The sequence below is a fragment of the Globicephala melas genome, chromosome 8 (genome assembly GCF_963455315.2).
Source record: "Globicephala melas chromosome 8, mGloMel1.2, whole genome shotgun sequence".
In the NCBI taxonomy this organism is placed as follows: domain Eukaryota; kingdom Metazoa; phylum Chordata; class Mammalia; order Artiodactyla; family Delphinidae; genus Globicephala; species Globicephala melas.
This window is the reverse complement of record NC_083321.1, coordinates 39,481,222-39,499,741: the sequence shown is the minus strand read 5'-3', so window position 1 is coordinate 39,499,741 and position 18,520 is coordinate 39,481,222. Positions and strand designations below refer to the sequence as shown.

At 37.7% G+C, this 18,520-nt stretch overlaps 1 protein-coding gene across 1 annotated transcript in view; it reads right to left on the bottom strand.

The window, feature by feature from the left end:
* SOX6 (SRY-box transcription factor 6) overlaps window positions 1–18,520 on the bottom strand; it is a 397,267-nt gene that overhangs the window by 81,750 nt on the left and 296,997 nt on the right. Inside the window, exons 10-11 of the mRNA XM_060303470.1 lie at window positions 6,973–7,122; window positions 568–793 (exon numbers count right to left, since the gene is read on the bottom strand). Of these exons, the coding sequence (XP_060159453.1) occupies window positions 568–793; window positions 6,973–7,122 (376 nt within the window). The remainder of the gene's footprint in view (window positions 1–567; window positions 794–6,972; window positions 7,123–18,520) is intronic.

The window sequence follows — 18,520 nt, the reverse complement described above, 5'->3', positions numbered from 1 at the left end:
TGGGTATGAATATCCCTAGAGATACCTGGCAATACATCAGAGAATGTAAGGAGGCAGAGGATCACTATGACATATCTTACTAGACATTAACTTTATTTCATATGATGGCAATCAAGTGTGTCATTCATATTTGCTTCAATGCAAAACTGATATGGGGTAAGATGTAAAATTCACAAACATTTTACAAAGAAAATATAAAATGTCAAATAAATTTTGGACTTTTGGCAGGCAGCTTTTAGGCCAGCTTCCTTTAGGCCCTTGGAGGGTTCATGTTCACTCTTAATCTGCCTAGAGTTGCTTCAGCAGCAAAGCACTGACCAAACACAGAAATTTCTGTCTGTGAGTGTTGGATCTAACTCATCATCATCTGAAGAACCCATCCCAGCAGGATTTATATTATAACCTTTTCTAAAAGTTCTAGTCACCCAAGACACTATAACTGGGTTATGTTTCAGCAGAAAAGATTTTACTTTTACTTTATTTACTTTCACTTTTTTTTTTCTTGGACTAAGGAACACTTTGGAAACAAGAATCAGTCATCAGTAAACATGTTTTGCTTTCTTTTACCTAATTCATAAGTCTCTTCCTGGTGTTGACCTTTCCATTTACCTAAAGAGGATCCTCTTCCCAAGCTTCCTCCAATGGGGCTGGGGATGCTGCTTTTGTTAGGCAGATTGACAGGGCTGGTTTTGTTGGCTGGAAAGAGGCTTTGGGTGGGAGATGTTGGAGACTTTACAGGCTCAGCTGTCTTGGGTCGGGATGAGAGATTCAGCGGCTGTGCTGCTGCTTCATCCTACAAGTTTACCATAAATAATTATTTATTTTTAAATGAAGCATGTTATCACTTAGTAAGCCACAGTTATTTTATACCTCAGAGACAATGCCACATTCTCCTGCAATAATAACAAAAGAAGCTAATGATCTACCTCCTTGAAGATTCATCAGAAGGAAACCTCATTAATTTCCCTGTGTTATGTTTCTATTTACATTAACTGTGTAGTTGGATCATTCTTTTTGCCAAATTAAAATCTGAATTAGCTCACATTACAGCTTAATTTCCTAATGTGTTTTCAGGGATCTAAATTAACCTAGGGCATTTACAAAGAATTATTTAAAATTTCAGTAGCTCTGTAGTGCTTCTGTGTTATTCTCTCTGAAAAGTTCCTGGAACTATAAATAGGCTCTGCCACTAATTTTTTAATATATATTTTAAATCAAACAATAGCAAGTACTTTAAAAATGGAAACACAAAGCCTTCCTCTGCTCTTCTGGGCCTTTGCCCAGGGAGCCGCATGCCACAGCATGGCTTCTATGTGGCTTCCTGGGTGTGGGCACTCTTCATGGTCTATATTCTGGTCTCTATTTATGTTTAAAATTAATTTTTGCAAAGAGCAAGCACACATTATAATTATGTTTTACATACCATGCTATATACAATTTATTTTTCATGTCTAAAGTGATGTCTCTTTATATTCTTTGCTACATATATTTACAGAATGTCTATTTTAAGATGCCTGTTTTTCTATACTGAGCACAGTATTCAAATACCTGGCTTGTAACTCTGGTTTTAGCAGGAGCTTGAAAGCTAAGCTCCTCACCTTTATTTTGTTTCATTTATCCTGCCATAAAACACCCTTAACAACACTTCCATCATTCTAGAAATTTAATTGTAATATGAGCATATTCATTTAAATGTTCAGTTTCAAAATCTGCATTATTGTGTTTAAAATAAATTGTCATCAAATGTTAACTCCTGTTTTGCTTCTGAGAAGACACAGAGAACTTGCTTTTAATGTTATTGTTTAAAACACACAGTAGAGCTTGGAAACTGAACTTTCTCCCCTGCGGCAAACATGTGACCTCTCTGGGCTCGATTTCTTCATCTATAGAAAAAAGGGTCTGATTCTAGCTAATCTCTAAGGTCTCTCCCAGTACTAATGGTCACTGTTTACAGTACTCAGGAAGGAGGATTAGAAAGAGAAAACGAAAATAACATGCACAGAGGAACCTTTATGTACTAACACCATGCTAGACGTTTTCACAAATATTAGCTCATTTAACTACCAATAACTCTATGAGGCTGGGCAGTAGTATTCTAAATTTACAAAGGAAGAAGCAGTCAGAGTGATAAAATGACTGTCCAAAGTCATACGTGGAGGGACAAAATTTGAATTATAGTTTATTGGGCTCCAAATCCCAGGCCCTTTTTCTACTAAACTATCAGCTAAAATAAGTCACTTGATAATGTAGGGATACCCTAGCTTTATTCTGTTGTTTTGTTTGTTTGTTTGTCTTGGTAGGAAATAAGTAATCTGGCACATCTATGGTGCAATGCACTTTCATCTCTATCCAGACATAGGATAGGTTCTCAGGAAACATAGTTGTATCCATTACAAATGTCAAAATTATCTGATATGCTTAATTACAATTTACTTGCCTTTGCTCTGAACTCAAAGGATATTAGACTAGTTAGTTCCTTTACTCCTATCTAAATAATAGTGATTTATAAACTAGGTGTTTAGTTAGTTTTCTCCACATTTCTTTTACTTGGGGTTTACCAAGCTTCATAAGGTACCTGAGTTCAGAGTTTTCCTCAAATCTGGAAAAATTTCAGCCATTACTTCTTCAAATATATTTTTCTTCCCTTCCTTCTCCTCCTGGGGCTCCAGTTGCATATATGAGGCCATTTGATGTTCCACAGCACTGATAGTCTTTTTTCTATGTATTTCATTTTGGACAGTTTCATTGTTATGTCAACAAGTTCACTAGTCTTTTCTTCTATAATATCTAATCTGTTGCTATTGCAAAACAGTACTAATCCAGAGTACTTTTCATCTCAAATACTGTATTTTTCATCTCCAGACATTCAATATAAGTTTTCCATGTCTTGTCCTATAATGTTCATGTTTTCCTCTATATTCTTGAATATATGGAGTTTATAACACCTGGTTTTACTCAGTTTTGAATATTAGGCAAACTTCACATATATTATGGGTTTGGTTCCAGACCACTGCAGTAAATCAAATATCACAATAAAGCGAGTCACATGAATTTTTGGTTTCCCAGTCCATATAAAACTTACGTTTATACACTACTGTAGTATATTAAGTGTGCAATAGCATTATGCCTAAAAAAACAACGTATATACCTTAATTAAAAATACTTTATTGCTAAAAAATGCTAACCATCATCTGACTATGCAGGGTTGCCACCAACATTCAATTTGTAAAAAGTGCAATAGCTGTGAAGCACAATAAAATGAAGCTCAATAAAAAAGGTTATGGGACTTCCCTGGTGGCACAGTGGTTAAGAATCTGCCTGCCAATGCAGGGGACAAGGGTTCGAGCCCTGGTCCAGGAAGATCCCACATGCCGCGGTGCAACTAAGCCTGTGCACCACAACTACTGAGTCTGTGCTCTAGAGCCCATGAGCCATGACTACTGAGCCTGCGCGCCACAACTACTGAAGCCCACGTGCCTAGAGCTTGTGCTCTGCAACAAGAGAAGCCACCGCAATGAGAAGCCCGCGCACCGCAACGAAGAGTAGCCCCCACTCTCCACAACCAGAGAAAGCCCACACGCAGCAACAAAGACCCAACACAGCCAAAAATAAAAATAAATAAATTTATTAAAAAATAAAAATAAAAAAGGTATGACTGTATATTCTAATTTATTATTTATTCTTATAATTCAGTAATTGCCATTTCCACCAACAATGCCACTGAGCATGGGAAGCACCTATTAACTCCCAGTCAAGTCAGTCCCTTTCCACAATGGCAGGCCTGTTGTTGGTCCTCACAGCCTGTCCTGGCCCAAGAGAAACCTTGTGGGTGAACAGGAGCAGATATGCTTACCTCTTCACTTGGCTATAGTTGGAAGTCCCTTATAAGAGCTGTTTTTACTGTCTTATCTACTAATTCTATCATCTGTGTTATTTTGGGGGTTGTTTCTAATGATTGATTATTCTTTTCATCATTGTTCATATTTTCTTGCTTCTATGAAAGCCTGGTAATTATTGAATACATGCTCCACATTGTGAATTTTACAGTGCTGGGTTTCATAGTTTGTATATTCCTTTAAGTATGTGTGGACTTTGTTCTGAGGCACGGAAAGCCTTACTAAGCTTACTTTTAAGCTTTGTTAGGCAGGTCCAGAGCAGTCATTAATCTAGGGATAATCTGGCCCCACTAGTGAGGTAATACCCTGCTGGGGACTCTACTTGGTGCCCATGTGTTAAGTGATCTTTCCAGTCTGGCCAGTGGGAACACAAATCATTCTCAGTTCTTTGGGAACCTTGCAATGGTTTTGTCTGCTACATCTGGTCTTTTTCCCTGGCCTCAGGTAGTTTCCTCACATGCAGTACTCAGCTAAATACAGGGGAACCTTCTGCAGATTTCCAGTGCTCTCTCTCTATATACAGCTCCCTCCTCTGGTACTCTACCTCACAAGTTCCATCTACTTGGCATCCTTAAACTCTGAACTCTTGTCTCTCTACTCGGGAAGGCTTCCAAACTGCATGTGGCTACACGTCCCGCCCCACCCGCCCGCCCCCGCACTATTGCCTGGAAATTCTCTCTAGACAGTAAGATGGAACAACTGTGTTGCTTGCCTCACTTGTTTCTCTTCTATCAGGGGTCACTGTCCTGTACTCCTATTGGAAATGTCTGAAACTACTGTTTTATATATTGTGTCTTGAGTTTTACTTGTTTAAGTTTGGAGAGTAAGTAAATCCCTGTTCCTCCATAATGGTTTAAAATGGAAATCTTCTAGGTTTCTTTTAGGATCTCTCTCGGTATACAACCAGATAGTTCAGTTACAACCACTACTACCACCCACCACCATCTTCTTTATTAGCATCAGATTATCATCAACGTCATCGCTATACTAACATTTATGGAATAGTCACTATATTCTAGAAGATGTATTATCTCATTTAAGACCCGTAAAAATATTAACTTCCATTTTACAGAGGCAAAAACTAAGGCTGAAAGAAGTAACTTGCCCAAGGTGACACATCTAGTAAAAGTGACAGAACTGACATTTGAACAGAAACATCCTTACTGCTGATGTTGACAATTATAGCAAATAAAAATTCTGGGGGAAAAAAGGAAAGGAAGACCATCTATTTTTATTTTTGTTACCTTCAGCTAACAATGCCCTATGTCACGTAGTCGTGTTATGTACAGAGGGAAAGAATGACTACAGAGAGAAACATGAAATATTTTAGTGACCATAATTCTTTCAATTAGCAAAATATAAGATTATTTTCAGAACTTCTGTAATAATAGGTAGGAGCTATTTTAAAAATTTAAAACATTTGCTTTATGTCTTGGTCTATATATTTTTACTCACACATACAATAAACAGTCTAATAAGTATAATAAATGCCTCCTTTGTTATTAACATAAAGTATAGTCAAGTCAAATTATATAGAGAACTCCCTAAGAATTTGCATGTGGTCAAGTGAGTAATAAAATTCAGTTGGCCCACAAAACTGGAATGGTAAAAGCAAATAGAAACTTGAATCTAACCAGGGAACATTTTACTCATCCAGTAAAGGCTTGGTTTGGTGCAGTTCCATTTGGCCAACCCACTTATAAAATGACTTTTTCATGTTAAAATATCTAATACTCAATACCTCAAGTCACTGATGTTTGATATGCTTATACTCCAACAACTATAATTAAACAAAGTGCCTTGGTTTGAGTGGTAGTGTTCTCTTATTCACAAAAAGAAACTCTTGGAACACAAAATAAATAGTCTGTTTCCATAAGTTAATACTATCTTATTAAATGTAAACCGCCTATTGTCATATCTCAATATTTCTAACAACAAAGCATACATGTTCATCTACTTCTTTGGAGAATCTAAAGGCATAGGTGGCATTAAATTAGTTCCTTTGGGTGGGCACTGGCAGAACTATCCATCCTAATTATGTTTACTTTTTTTATCTTTGGTATTTGGGATCCATATTTTTTAAGGGCTTTTCTGAAATCTCAAAGTCCCTATCTGTAAGTTGTAGAAAATAAAACAATTTCAGTAATTCTGTGGCCTTCAATGCTGTTTTGTTGGCCTTAGATGTTTCCCATGTAATGAGTTAAAAATAATTGCAAAATTTCTCCAAGTGCAGTACTTTGGGCACATTACAATAATACATCTGTGCTTAACATATCCCGCAAAGTAGGTAAGTCAGTGATACAAAACAATTGTTTCTTTGAGCTGTCTGAATTTGTTAATTCAATACAGGAAGCACAGGCAATCGCAAAAGCCTGTAAGTACCAGCTGCAGCACAAAGTTAGACTGGATCATCAATTCCCCTCTGTCACCAAGCACCTCCTGGCTACCCCATTTTAAGACACTGAAAATCAGTGAGGAAAGGATCTATTAATGTTTCAGTCATAACTTGGGCAATCCTGTTTATCCTATCACAACTATATATGGCATCAAAGCATGATTACGTTATGACACCACTCATTCCTCAGAGCCACCACATTTATAACTATTTTTGAAGGAGAGAGCTTTATCAACAAACCATATAAAGTCTAGCACTGGGTTCTATTTTGTCAATCTAAAGTTTTGAGATCCTCCTCCTCTAGCACTGTAAGTTGGCTCCCCACCTGTTTAAGGAAGTTAGAGAGAAGTGTCACAAGACTATGACAAAGACTGGTAATAAAACCGTGGCCATTCATGCCAATGAACATTAAAAAATAAACGCCAGAATCCAAAGGGGAAAAATCCTTGAGAAGTAAGTATGCAGATATAGGTGAAGATCTCACAATATGGCACTATTGTTATCAAAAGGGAAACACCTGTTTCTCAGTGCTCAATCATGAAATTTACAATAAAGAGGAGCATTTTGGGGTTCCTTTAGGCTGTTTTGCTTCCTGCCGTTTATTCCCAACACAGCCTGGTTCACTACCTTTCTTGTGAAGCTATTTTCCAAACTGTTTCCGTAATCCTGCAAAGTAAATACCTTAACTTGAGTTACAGGGCTGGTCCCTCTCTTTTCATTTTTTATCCCAGTAGGTGAGACTGCCCCTGCTGTGTTTGGTGGCTGTGGAGTTGATGGCATCTTTGCTCCAGGTGACACCTGCATGCTGGCCAGCTGAGCGGCATAGAGCTGCTGCAAAAGAGGGAAGACAAACATCATCTCTTTAAATGCAGCTGAAATGGAGTTTCAAAAAAAACTTACCGTATTGTTAGATAATTGTTTCTCTGACAGCCTTGCAATTTCTCTTTCACTATTTTAAAAGAGGAAAATGAAAGAGAATAAACAGTATAACAGAAAGAAAGAGCAATGATATGGGAGTCATTATTCTGTTCCTGGTCCTTCTAGAAATAAGTTTATGACCCTAAACAAAGGATTGAATTGCTCTAGGACTCAATGTCTTCAATCATACAAAAAGGAATTTGACTAAATGGTCTCAAATATTCTTCCTAGTACCTAAAATCTTCATAAAAGTTCTTTAAAAGTCGGTATGTCCATTCATGTAATTTTAATATTCACGAACTAAGAAACTGATCTAAACTTTCCTAGGGATTTCTGGAAGAACATCATTCTAATCCAATATTGACTAAACTTCTCTGGGGATGCTGACCCTTCTGGATGATAAGAGTGCTGCCCTCAAGATCCCTGAGGCCCAATGCCAGTCCCTCCTTCCTCAGGGTCTTATTTCTATGCAGCATATAACATAATCCAAAAGAGAATATAGCCAGACTTGTGGGGGAACAAAATCAAGCTTCTTTTTCCTAGCACAGGATGTGAAATCCTTAACTGTAGAGTTATTAGCTTTGGGGTGAAATTGGTGATAAATGAATGTGTTAATCTGCTATGGCTAACCAGAATTCAGATACCTCAATTTTAACAGAATTTCATGCTTGAAAATGCCATTCAAATATCTTCTTTTCTTCTTATCATCAAGAATTAAGCCATCAAGATTATGACTACCTTAATAGTCATATTTCTATCATAATAAATAGAAAGCTTCCTAGTTCATTAACCACAGAGAAAATAGCTCAAACTTTGCCATATTAGTAGGGGAGGAAAAACAGGTGGTTTGTATGTAATTTCCAGCATTACTAACATTCAGATGGACAAATAAAAAAAATTACAGACCTTTCAGCACATGTAATTAAATGAAAGCTTAATAAAGAATAACTTGCAAGAGCCAGATGTGCTTATGTCATGATTGTTGCTTTCTTTGGACCAATTTTTCTAATGTAACAAGCCTCTAAAGAAATTAAAGTTTCATAATTCTGTATGTGCAATGACTCAGTGGCAAGAAAAATTCACAAGTAAGAGTCAGTCAAACTGCTAGAACTTCGGGGGAAAGAAAGGACTATCTTGTTTCCTTTTTCTTTGTTTCCTTTTATATCTTTTTCCTTTAAAATCCATCCAGGTGTCTTCAAAGGGAGTGGGGCGTGGGGGTGGGGGTGGATGCTGGGCCAGTGAAGAAAAGTCCTACACTGAACGGAGGGGAAAAGTACTGGCTATATGGTGGCTGGTATCATGACCAATATGCCTTACTATTGAATATTAAAGAGTCAGGAAATCTTCAAGAGACAAGAGTCCTTAGACATCATTTATGCCTTCATTTTACCTCATGATTCACAAGATCAGAAGAAAGTCAATTTGACTCAATCTTGAGTCCTTCAAGGAACTTCAATTAGTGAAGAAAAGCAGAAAAACAAATCTTTGGACACAAATCTATTTTTTAAAAGGCTGACTAAATTCAGAAATCCTTCAAAATAATTGAACAATATAGTTGCCTTGGAGAAACAGAGTAGCGTTCATTGCTCCCTCTGAAGTTTCGACAATCATCTATTTTACATCCCGTTCTAAAAGCTTGTACCTAAGAGAGGCAAGCTGCCTTAGAACTGTTGATTCCTTGGAATTCCTTGTGCCTTCTGGTTACTGATATGTTAGAGGCAGGAAGAAGTATAGCCACAGTCTGTAAAACTCACAGACCTGGGTAAACTGGACAGTAGAATATCGATAAGATTTAGTAGAATGAGCCTTGAAATAGAAATCAGAAATTAGAGTCCAATGCAGAGATAGAAAGTGCTCATGAAAATAAAAATTTTCACATTCTGCCTAACAAAATTTATTAGTTTAGATAGAAGTATAGAGCTTTTCAGATTGAAGACTTTAGATCTGACTTGGAGAAAAGAATGCCGTTCATTGAATAGGCATAGGTTTATAGAACAATTTCACAAATAGCTCGTCTTCTAAGCGAACATTAATTGAATATGTTCCATATGCCAGGCTCTGTATTAGGAGCTGAGGAGGATTCAAAGTCTTGGAACAAGCATATAGCTCTGGAGGAGATGGAAGATAAAGATCCTTAACAGTTGATTTGCACCTTTCCTGCAATGCTTATCCCTTTTTTTAACTTTGTGTTTAATTATGCACATGTCTTATCATGCTTGATAGACTGTAAGCTTACTGAAGTCATGATCAGCCTAATTGTTATTATTATTATTTTTTTGTGGTACGCGGGCCCTTCACTGTTGTGGCCTCTCCCGTTGCGGAGCACAGGCTCCGGGTGCACAGGCTCAGCGGCCATGGCTCACGGGCCCAGCCACTCCGCGGCATGTGGGATCTTCCCGGACCGGGGCGCGAACCTGTGTCCCCTGCATCGGCACTGCGCAGGGGACACTGCGCCACCAGGGAAGCCCAACCTAATTATTTTTGAATGCCTAGCATCAACAATAGTGACTTGCAAATAAGAGATAACCAATCAATATTTTCTGAGTTAATGTGCTAAATATAAAATCCCTGGATGTTAGGGAGGAGAGATATTCTCTCTATAAATGAGGCAACAGCAGTGGTATACGATTATATTTATTGTAAATGTAATGAATAATTTCATGGTGTTGAGTTTTAAGAAATAAAAGGAAAATAAATTCAGTGCAAATTAAATTATACTGTTTTACAAGAAATTATTCTTTTGAAGTCATTTTTAGAATGTTGACTAGATAGCTCCTCAATAACTGCTAGCTTCACTAACCCATCTTACACTTTTCTAACACAAATTGTAGTATTAATTTTTCTTCTCAGCCTAGTTAATTATAAATTTAAAGTTTCCCTAAATGCTACTGCATCCTTTTCTGAAAGAATATAAAATACTAGTTATTCAAATAAATAGCTTTATAAGTTAGAAAACTCCTTTGCAAACTAATGGTTTAGGAAGGAAAAAGGTTAAACTCTGATTAACTATTACATAAGCATTTACAAAAGTCATTCCATGTAAGATTCTCAGAACACAGTTCATAGTCATAATGATGATAATAATATTAATTTCCAAACAACATTGAGGTTTAAAAAATCAACAATGCAGTAAAGCTTATAACAGGCTTAGCCAAAGTCCTTTAAACGTTTATACTTTGGTGAAGACTGTTTTTGTAAGTATAGGTTCTTCCATTTCAATTTTGAAAAATGTTCAGTGGTTGTTTGGGATATTGAATTGTCTCTTTATCCAAAATATATAAAGACATGCAGAGCATACATGTAAAAATGAGCCTTGTTAAATATTTTTCAAAATTATAAAATCACTCATATTTTATAGGAGCACTTTAAGAAATGCTTTTACTATTTTATGGCTAAATAAACCCTACCTTTATTATTAGTTCAGTTTTAATAAAGCAGCCAGCACTAAAATTTTGGTAAGCTGAACAATAACATACTTAGTACCTGGAATTGAAAGGGGCTTAACAGATCATTTAGTCTAGTCTGACCTCTTCATTACACTGATAAGCTGAGGTCTAGAGAACAGAAGTAGCACGCCCAAGATCGTATAGTTAGTACTGGAGCTAGAATAAGAATTCTCTAGCTCTCATTCCAGCATTATCATTTAAAGTAGAAATGGATATATGAACCAGCCTTGGTACTTTTCAAGCACATTTCCAGTACAGATGAAATTTTCAATGGCAAATCTTTATTAAATGTGTACTATTAACTAAACACTGTGCTAAACAATGGAGGTGCAACAACAAGCAGCTCAGAAATAGTCCCTGCCTTAATGGAGGTATTAAATAAATGCTTAGGTAGTAACTATGAATTACAGTTGGAATAAGTGCTGAGAAAGAAAAATATAGAACGTCAGGTGGCTGTCTAACAAAGGTATTTAATGTAGCCTGAAGGACTACAAGGATCAGAATAGCTTCTCTAAGGAAGTAATGCTTCAACAACTATCCATGTGGAAAGGTTGATAAAGAACATTCCCAAAAGAAGACACATCAGTTATTATGGCTCTGAGGCAGGAAAGAAGGTAACGTTTTTCGATGAACTTAGAAAAGGCCAACATGGTGCGACTGCTGAGTGAGCATAGAGCGGCATGAGAAGAGGCGAAAGAGGGGTAGGGTCTTATCAGGCCACATTAATAATTTCAGACTTTATCCCCAAAAGAGAAGTACCTAGAAAGAGCAATGAACTAGAACCAAGACACAAAGACTCTCTTCTATGCTTTATCACTAACTCATTGACCAATCTTTTTTTTTCCGTTGCGGAGCACAGGCTCCGGACGCACAGGCTCAGCGGCCATGGCTCACGGGCTCAGCCGCTCCGCAGCATGTGGGATCCTCCCGGACTGGGGCACGAACCCGTGTCCGCTGCATCGGCAGGTGGACTCTCAACCACTGCGCCACCAGGGAAGCCCCTCACTGACCAATCTTTTAAGCACAGGATTAAGAAAGTCCTATGAAGATCTCACAAACCCACAAATACATATTACCTCTAGTAGTGTTTCTGGAATTCTGTGTCCTGAGACTAGCCTTGGATCCTAGTGACACTTTAATAACTAAGTCTGCTTAGATTCAGCACAAAACAGTAGGTCCTACCAACCAAACTCAGCCTTGTGGTAAAATTCTTGAGTGTCTTTGAGTACACACGCTGGCCTATGGCCAAGACCTAAGAAATGTTTTGTGTCAGGGTCATTTTACAACATTATTGTATTGGGGAAGAAAGGCATGCTTTCCCCCCCAAGGAGTCAAATTTACGTCAAATTATAATGGATGGTGTCACAGTGCATCTAATATTTCCCATAATGTGAAATACATATATATTCTTTTATACCTGCTTTCTGTGATAAAATCACATAAGATCTCCAAAGGAGAGCACCATAAAAAAAAGGTGAAAGGTCTTTTATTCTCATAATCACGATTTTCACATAATCACTCATCCAGTCATCACCCCCATTCATTCGTGTGTTAATTCAACAAACATATATTGAGCACCAGCTCAGTCAGGTACTGTGCTAGGTATTTTACTTTATTATTTTATTTCATCTTCAAAATAGCTATATATGATAGGAATTATTATCTATTTTAGAGTCAGTCTCACTTTAAAGCCCATGTGCTTTCTGCTTTTATATGTTAAAATAAGCTATACAGTGAATCACAATGAAACGCATTTCCTATTCCTAACCACCAGACAAGAATCACTGTCCAAGAAGAGAGATTCTGATATTGCTGCTCTTCTGAGCTCTTTTGACATCTTCCAGATGTCTCACAGCTACTTTTTCTAAAATGGCATTTCACAATCCTCAAATGGAGAAAGAAGAGTTAAGGGTACTACCAGCCACCTTGAAGGAGCAAGGGGCACAATTTTTAGCTAAACTCCCTGCTCCAACCAATCTTTGAGCCATAATAGAAGACGCCTGAAATACCCTAGTGACATGTTTATCAGACTGATAAAGTAAAGAGAACAATGCAGACTATGGGTAGAAATAGGAGAACTTGATAGAAAGAGAAATTGACAGGGGCTTTAAATTGGCACCAGTGTGCTCTAGTATATGGAAACCAAAGTAAAAAAGCAGGCACAACTTCACTTGCTGTATTCTCTTTGGAGTAAATTCTCCTGTGTTTTGTCATTTCAATTAGAAAGGGCATTTTAAAGTGGCCTGTTGGAATCTGACCCAGAGAGAAAGAAAACAAAATTCTCCCTCAAATACAACTTGCCTATTGGTAGATAATGAAGAAAGGAAGAAAAGAGAAAAATGTTATTCTATAAAAACAGATTCAGTAGGCACTAACTTGAAGATTTCAACTCTCACCTTTATATTTACCTGATTTGCTATGGTTCCAAGTAATATCTGAGAACCCCAGGCCTCTAGCCCAGGTTAACTCAGATGCTGTTGCTGTGTTTCCCTGACACTACCTCAGGGGCACAGTAAGGAAATGTTGGAGAAACAAGCAGGGTGGGTAAGGGGGCAACCTTAAGAAAATGTCATTATTTACTTGATTGATGCTGCCTAACACTAGGCCCCAAGCCTGGCTCAGTTCTCCAGGGATATCCTGGATTTTGTTACCCTCTCAAAACAATACTGATGACCATTCCTCTGCCTACCAAGCAAGGCATGCTATAAAGCTGGATAAGTTCAGCTGTGAGGCTGTGAGAAGGTGAAACGGAGACAGGGGTAATTAAGCAGCTTGATTTAGTGCTTGTTCAGCACAGGGAAGAAACTGGGTCAGTAACAAGTCACTACAGACTGAAAGAGGGGTGGGGGAGAGAGCTTAAAAATAATTTGAAGGCGATCACAAATACTTTTACTTCTCATAAACCTCCAATGTCAACAAAATGATCCAGGAAATATAGCTGTGGTTTTATGGAAGGAAAGAACTGAAGTCCTTGTTTTCAGCATAGAAGCTACTTGTTTAGCTATATTCCTAATATTTGATACCAAAGAAAATTGGCTGTGAGGATAGGAGGTGAGAGGAGGAATAGGGGAAGAACTACTACTCCCACTTGTCACATATTGGGTTAATTTCCAAGTTAATCTCCTTGCCCCTCCTGCATATTTTTCTATTGCCATATTTTCCTTTCCTATTAACCCCTCTTGTTTATCATAATTCTACTCATCTTTTGAGTCTCAACTCAAAAATCACCTTCTCCTTAAAGACTTACCTGACCACTGCCTCCTTTGTGTTCCCACTATATCTCATTCTCTATCTCTGTGTACTTTCACCAAATTATGAGTTCCTTAAGGGAAGAACTGAGTCTTATTTGCTTTTATGTCCCTAGCACCTAACTTAATGCCTGATAATTAATAGATGCTCTGTTAACATGGACCATTAAAACCCCTTCATTTACCTTGTCTTTGTCTTCTTAAAATTACTATAATTTCTGCCCACACCATTTTCTTAGTATACTTTTCCTCACACCCTCTCCAAAAAGAACCCCAGAGGTGGAGGTCAGTTCTCTTCATTTCTGTCTTTTTGGACCAATAAGCATGTGAATTCACCATGTAATGCATTGATTTTCTTGCAAAGAAACACCAGATAACACAATGTTAGCAGAAGGAAGAATTGTATACATGATCTAATCCAATTCTTTTGCTTTACAGATGAAGAAAACTAAAGCCTAGAAAAGGAAGTGATTTGCATAAGCACATCAACTTGTGAGCAGTGGGTAGAAAGAAATCTAGAACCCAAGGTTCCCTATTTTCCCCATTTGGTGTTCACAAGGACTCATTTCTCTTTGTGTTCTGTTCTCTTGGGGAACTAACTGCAAATAGAGTTTGTACTTTCTATCAGAGCTTTTAGTTTGGACTACATAAAAGGGATGTTTTTCCACCATTCCCCTAAGATTTAAAGAGAAATTCATCCTACATGTACTTAAAAAGTCATCACTGGGCACCCAAGAATGATTTATGTTGTAGAATTTTATTTTAATATTTGTCTGAAAATGTACACATTTTAAAATGCAACCATAGTAATAATAATAATTAACCATAGTTAATTATAATTACATTAAGGTTTCTACAGATGTTTAAAATGAAAGTTTATGCAAAAATAAATAAAGGGACAAATTTGTCTCAGGTGAGAGCAGATCTATTTCACCCCCTTTGACACTTCTGCCATTTGTCTTCCCACAAAAAACCAAGGGAAAAATGGGACAAGCATTGACTGTAAGCCACTGGAGAGCCAAGACCTGTTTAATTCATTTCATTATCCCCTGCAGCCGGCTTAAGAATGTCAAGTAAAGAAAAATGAATTCAAAAAAGAGTTTTCCTGGCTAGAGATCATCTTGCCTATTTTCCCAAGCACTGAGTAGCTTGCTCCTCTGACATAACTCATTGTGCTAATGGGACGGGGAATAGGGGGAACACGTTGGGTGTGGAGGAGAGGAGAAGCTGTGAAAAACAGAAAAAAGAATAGGAAAGAGGCTCAGGTCAAAGGTCCTACCCTTGAACAAAGAGAATATTTTTAAAAATCGGGAACCCATCAAATAACAGAGCACCCTGTCGTCTGCCATGAAAAAAAAAATCGGAATTCATTCTCTGATTGCACCAATTATATTGGAATGCACTCAGAAGAGCATTTCCTTATGGAACATAGTTGCCCAGTGCAAATAACTAAAAATAAACAAATCCACCCCCAATAGTTTTAGCAAGAGAACTCAGTCTCTCGCTGCTTCTTCCAAGTATCTTTTCTTTCAGGGTGCTAAAAAAATATGTAAATACATAATGCTTTATTTACAGAAATAAAAGTGCAGTCATTGAGACAACTGGTAATTTGGTTCTTGAAGTGAGATATTCGAAGAGGTGATAATGAGGGCAGTTGGAAACAGGCATTATGGGAATGAATCTTACTGTTTTCCTCTGTTTCCAAGAGCTGGGCAGGCAATGCTGAAGAGATCCAGCTCTCTGAATGTGCTCCAAGTGGTACAGCTTGCATTTGTAATGCTCCTTTAACTCTCTAGTCGCAAAGCCACAGCTCATCAGAGAAGTCTTAAACAAATGCATCTTGACTGTACCAATAGGATATAAATACTCATCAATGAGTCCAGAAGTTGGATGTGAAATCCAAGCATTATTTCCCATAAACTAAGTCACAAGGAATTTTTCAGTGGGTATATATATTTGAGTGCATGTGCTGAGTTTAATAAAATACTTTCAGTAAATGAATATATGTTAGGTTCCCAATACTTAAAAGCATTGTTTCTTTGTAACTGAAAGGTGAATTTCAGTTCAAGCTCATTCAAAAACTATTTATTGAGTGGCTACTACTGGCCAGGTACTATGCAAGAAATATAGAGGAGGTCAGAAAAACTAAAAGAAGAGGACATTTGAATACAGACCCAAAAGAACTGAGGGAGCAAACCAGGTCATTATCTGGGGATAGCATCGCAGACAGAAGCAAAGGATAGGTGAAAAGTCCTAAGGCCAAGGGTGTGCTTGTGCTTAGAATGTTTGAGAAACAGCAAGGAGGCCAGTGTGGCTACAGCTGAGTGAGCTGGGCAAAGGGTAATAGGTCAGGTGTCAAAAAGATAGCAAGGGGGCGAGATCATGCAGACTTTGTGTACTATCAGACAGACTTTGGATTCCATTCTGAGTTTCTGGGTTTCTAGGAAACACCATTACAACAACATGGCAGACCTGGAAATCCCTCAGCAATACCCACAGGAAAATCTGGAGATATGCCAGGGCTGCCTTGCCTTGGCCCATGATGATTGCCAAGAAACCAGATGCTATTGCTTGAAAAATATTCTACAACTGCCCAGCTTCTATGCCTTTCGATTTCCATCCATAAGGAAGCCTCCAGAAACAACACGGAATGAAGACAAATATGGGTAAGTATGCAATGAAAAAAGTTTTAAAATTGTTATAAATATATATTTGGGAAAAAAATGCATGAAAGTGTAATATTTTCTAAATGCTAATTTTTCCCTTTAATGAATGGACAGAACAAATTTTGCTGGTTGGAAATAAATGTGTTTATTATATGAAAATGTTTTTACTGTTTTTAAACTGTAAACTGTTTTAAACTGGCTTATAATTTCTCAGGAGACTTTGGAAGGTTGAACACTAGAATTATGCTAATGAACAAAATTTTATACCTACAATGAAATGTACAGATTTATTTTTTAAATCTCATATTTAATAATAACACGAGGGACTTCCCTGGTGGTCCAGTGGTAAAGAATCAGCCTTACAACGCAGGGGACGCATCTTCGATCCCTGGTCAGGGAACTGAGATCCCACATGCCGCTGGGAAGCTAAGCCCACGTGCCATGACTACTGAGCTTGCACGCCTCAGCTAGAAAGCCTGCGGGCCGCAAACTACAGAGCCCACATGCCCTGGAGCCTGCGTGCCACAACTAGGGAAGAGAAAACCCACACACCACAACTAAAGAGAAGCCCGTGCACCAAAACGAAGTGCCCATGTGCCGCAACTAAGTCCTGACGCAGTCAAAAATAATAAATAAAATAAATTAAAAAATCTTAAAAAAAAAATAACATGAAATGTGCATTTGTAATAAATATTGAGAGATAAGGATGTATTTTGTTTTTTATTTTATTTTATTTTTTTTTGCGGCACGCGGGCCTCTCTGCTGTGGCCTCTCCCGCCGCGGAGCACAGGCTCCGGACGCGCAGGCTCAGCGGCCATGGCCCACGGACCCAGCCGCTCCGCGGCACGTGGGATCCTCCCAGATCGGGCACGAACCCGCGTCACCTGAATCGGCAGGCGGACTCCCAACAACTGCATCACCAGGGAAGCCCCAAGGATGTATTTTGAATTCACTTTTAAGTGATCCAGTAAACTCGGTAAGAAATAATGCAAACTATCCTATTCGTCCCTTACTCTTATATTTTCTTCTGTATTTTAAAATTCAAATAAATGTTTTACATTGTTTCATAGTCACCTCCACGAACTATCATTTTCAGCCTGCAAATTATTAGTATTGCCACTTGGAGAACTTCAGTGTATTTTGCAGTATTTAAATATGCCATCTGTATCCTACAGTAATACCTATGGCTAACTCTCTAATTAGCAGAAATGAATGATACCTTATACACAGCAGCCATAGTAAAAATCATTCAAATAGTTTGTAATAAACATATAATGAGCTTTAATGTCACTAGATATGATACTGACACCTATCTCAATAATCCACCTTGGAGAATCATTCTAGCAGATGAAGTGGGTAATGGTTAATATAAAGGACTGAAGAAGAAACTTAGAAAACTAAGGTTTATATGCTTAGTTTAGGAGAGGGAGGACAACACGGTGACTAAGAGTGCACACTCTTCAGTCACAACCTACTAATTATGTGATCTCGGGCAAGTTTTTTAATCTCTCAGTGCCTTAAATTTCCACATCTTTGAAATGGGAAAATAAGAGCACCTACTCCAAAAGATTTGTTGTATGGAATAAATAAATAAGTTAATGCACATAAAATACTTATAACAGGGGCTCACCATAAAGACTCAAAACCTGTAGGTTCTTAAATCCTTATCGGTATATTCTCTTTAACAGATGTCACTCCAAAGATCTTATTCAGAAAATACTTGGCATTTTTATTCAATTTAGCAAAAATGTATTAGGAATACAAAGATGAAGAAGATAGGCTGTCTTTCAGGTGCTCAAAGCAAGAATAGGAAGGAGAGAGGAAGAAAGACACAATATGATACATTTACAAATTACTACTGAAACACCATCACTGGGAACAATTAGTTTTTTTTTCTCCCAGATTTGTTGAGATATAATTAGTAAATAAAGTTGTGTAACTTTAACGTGGA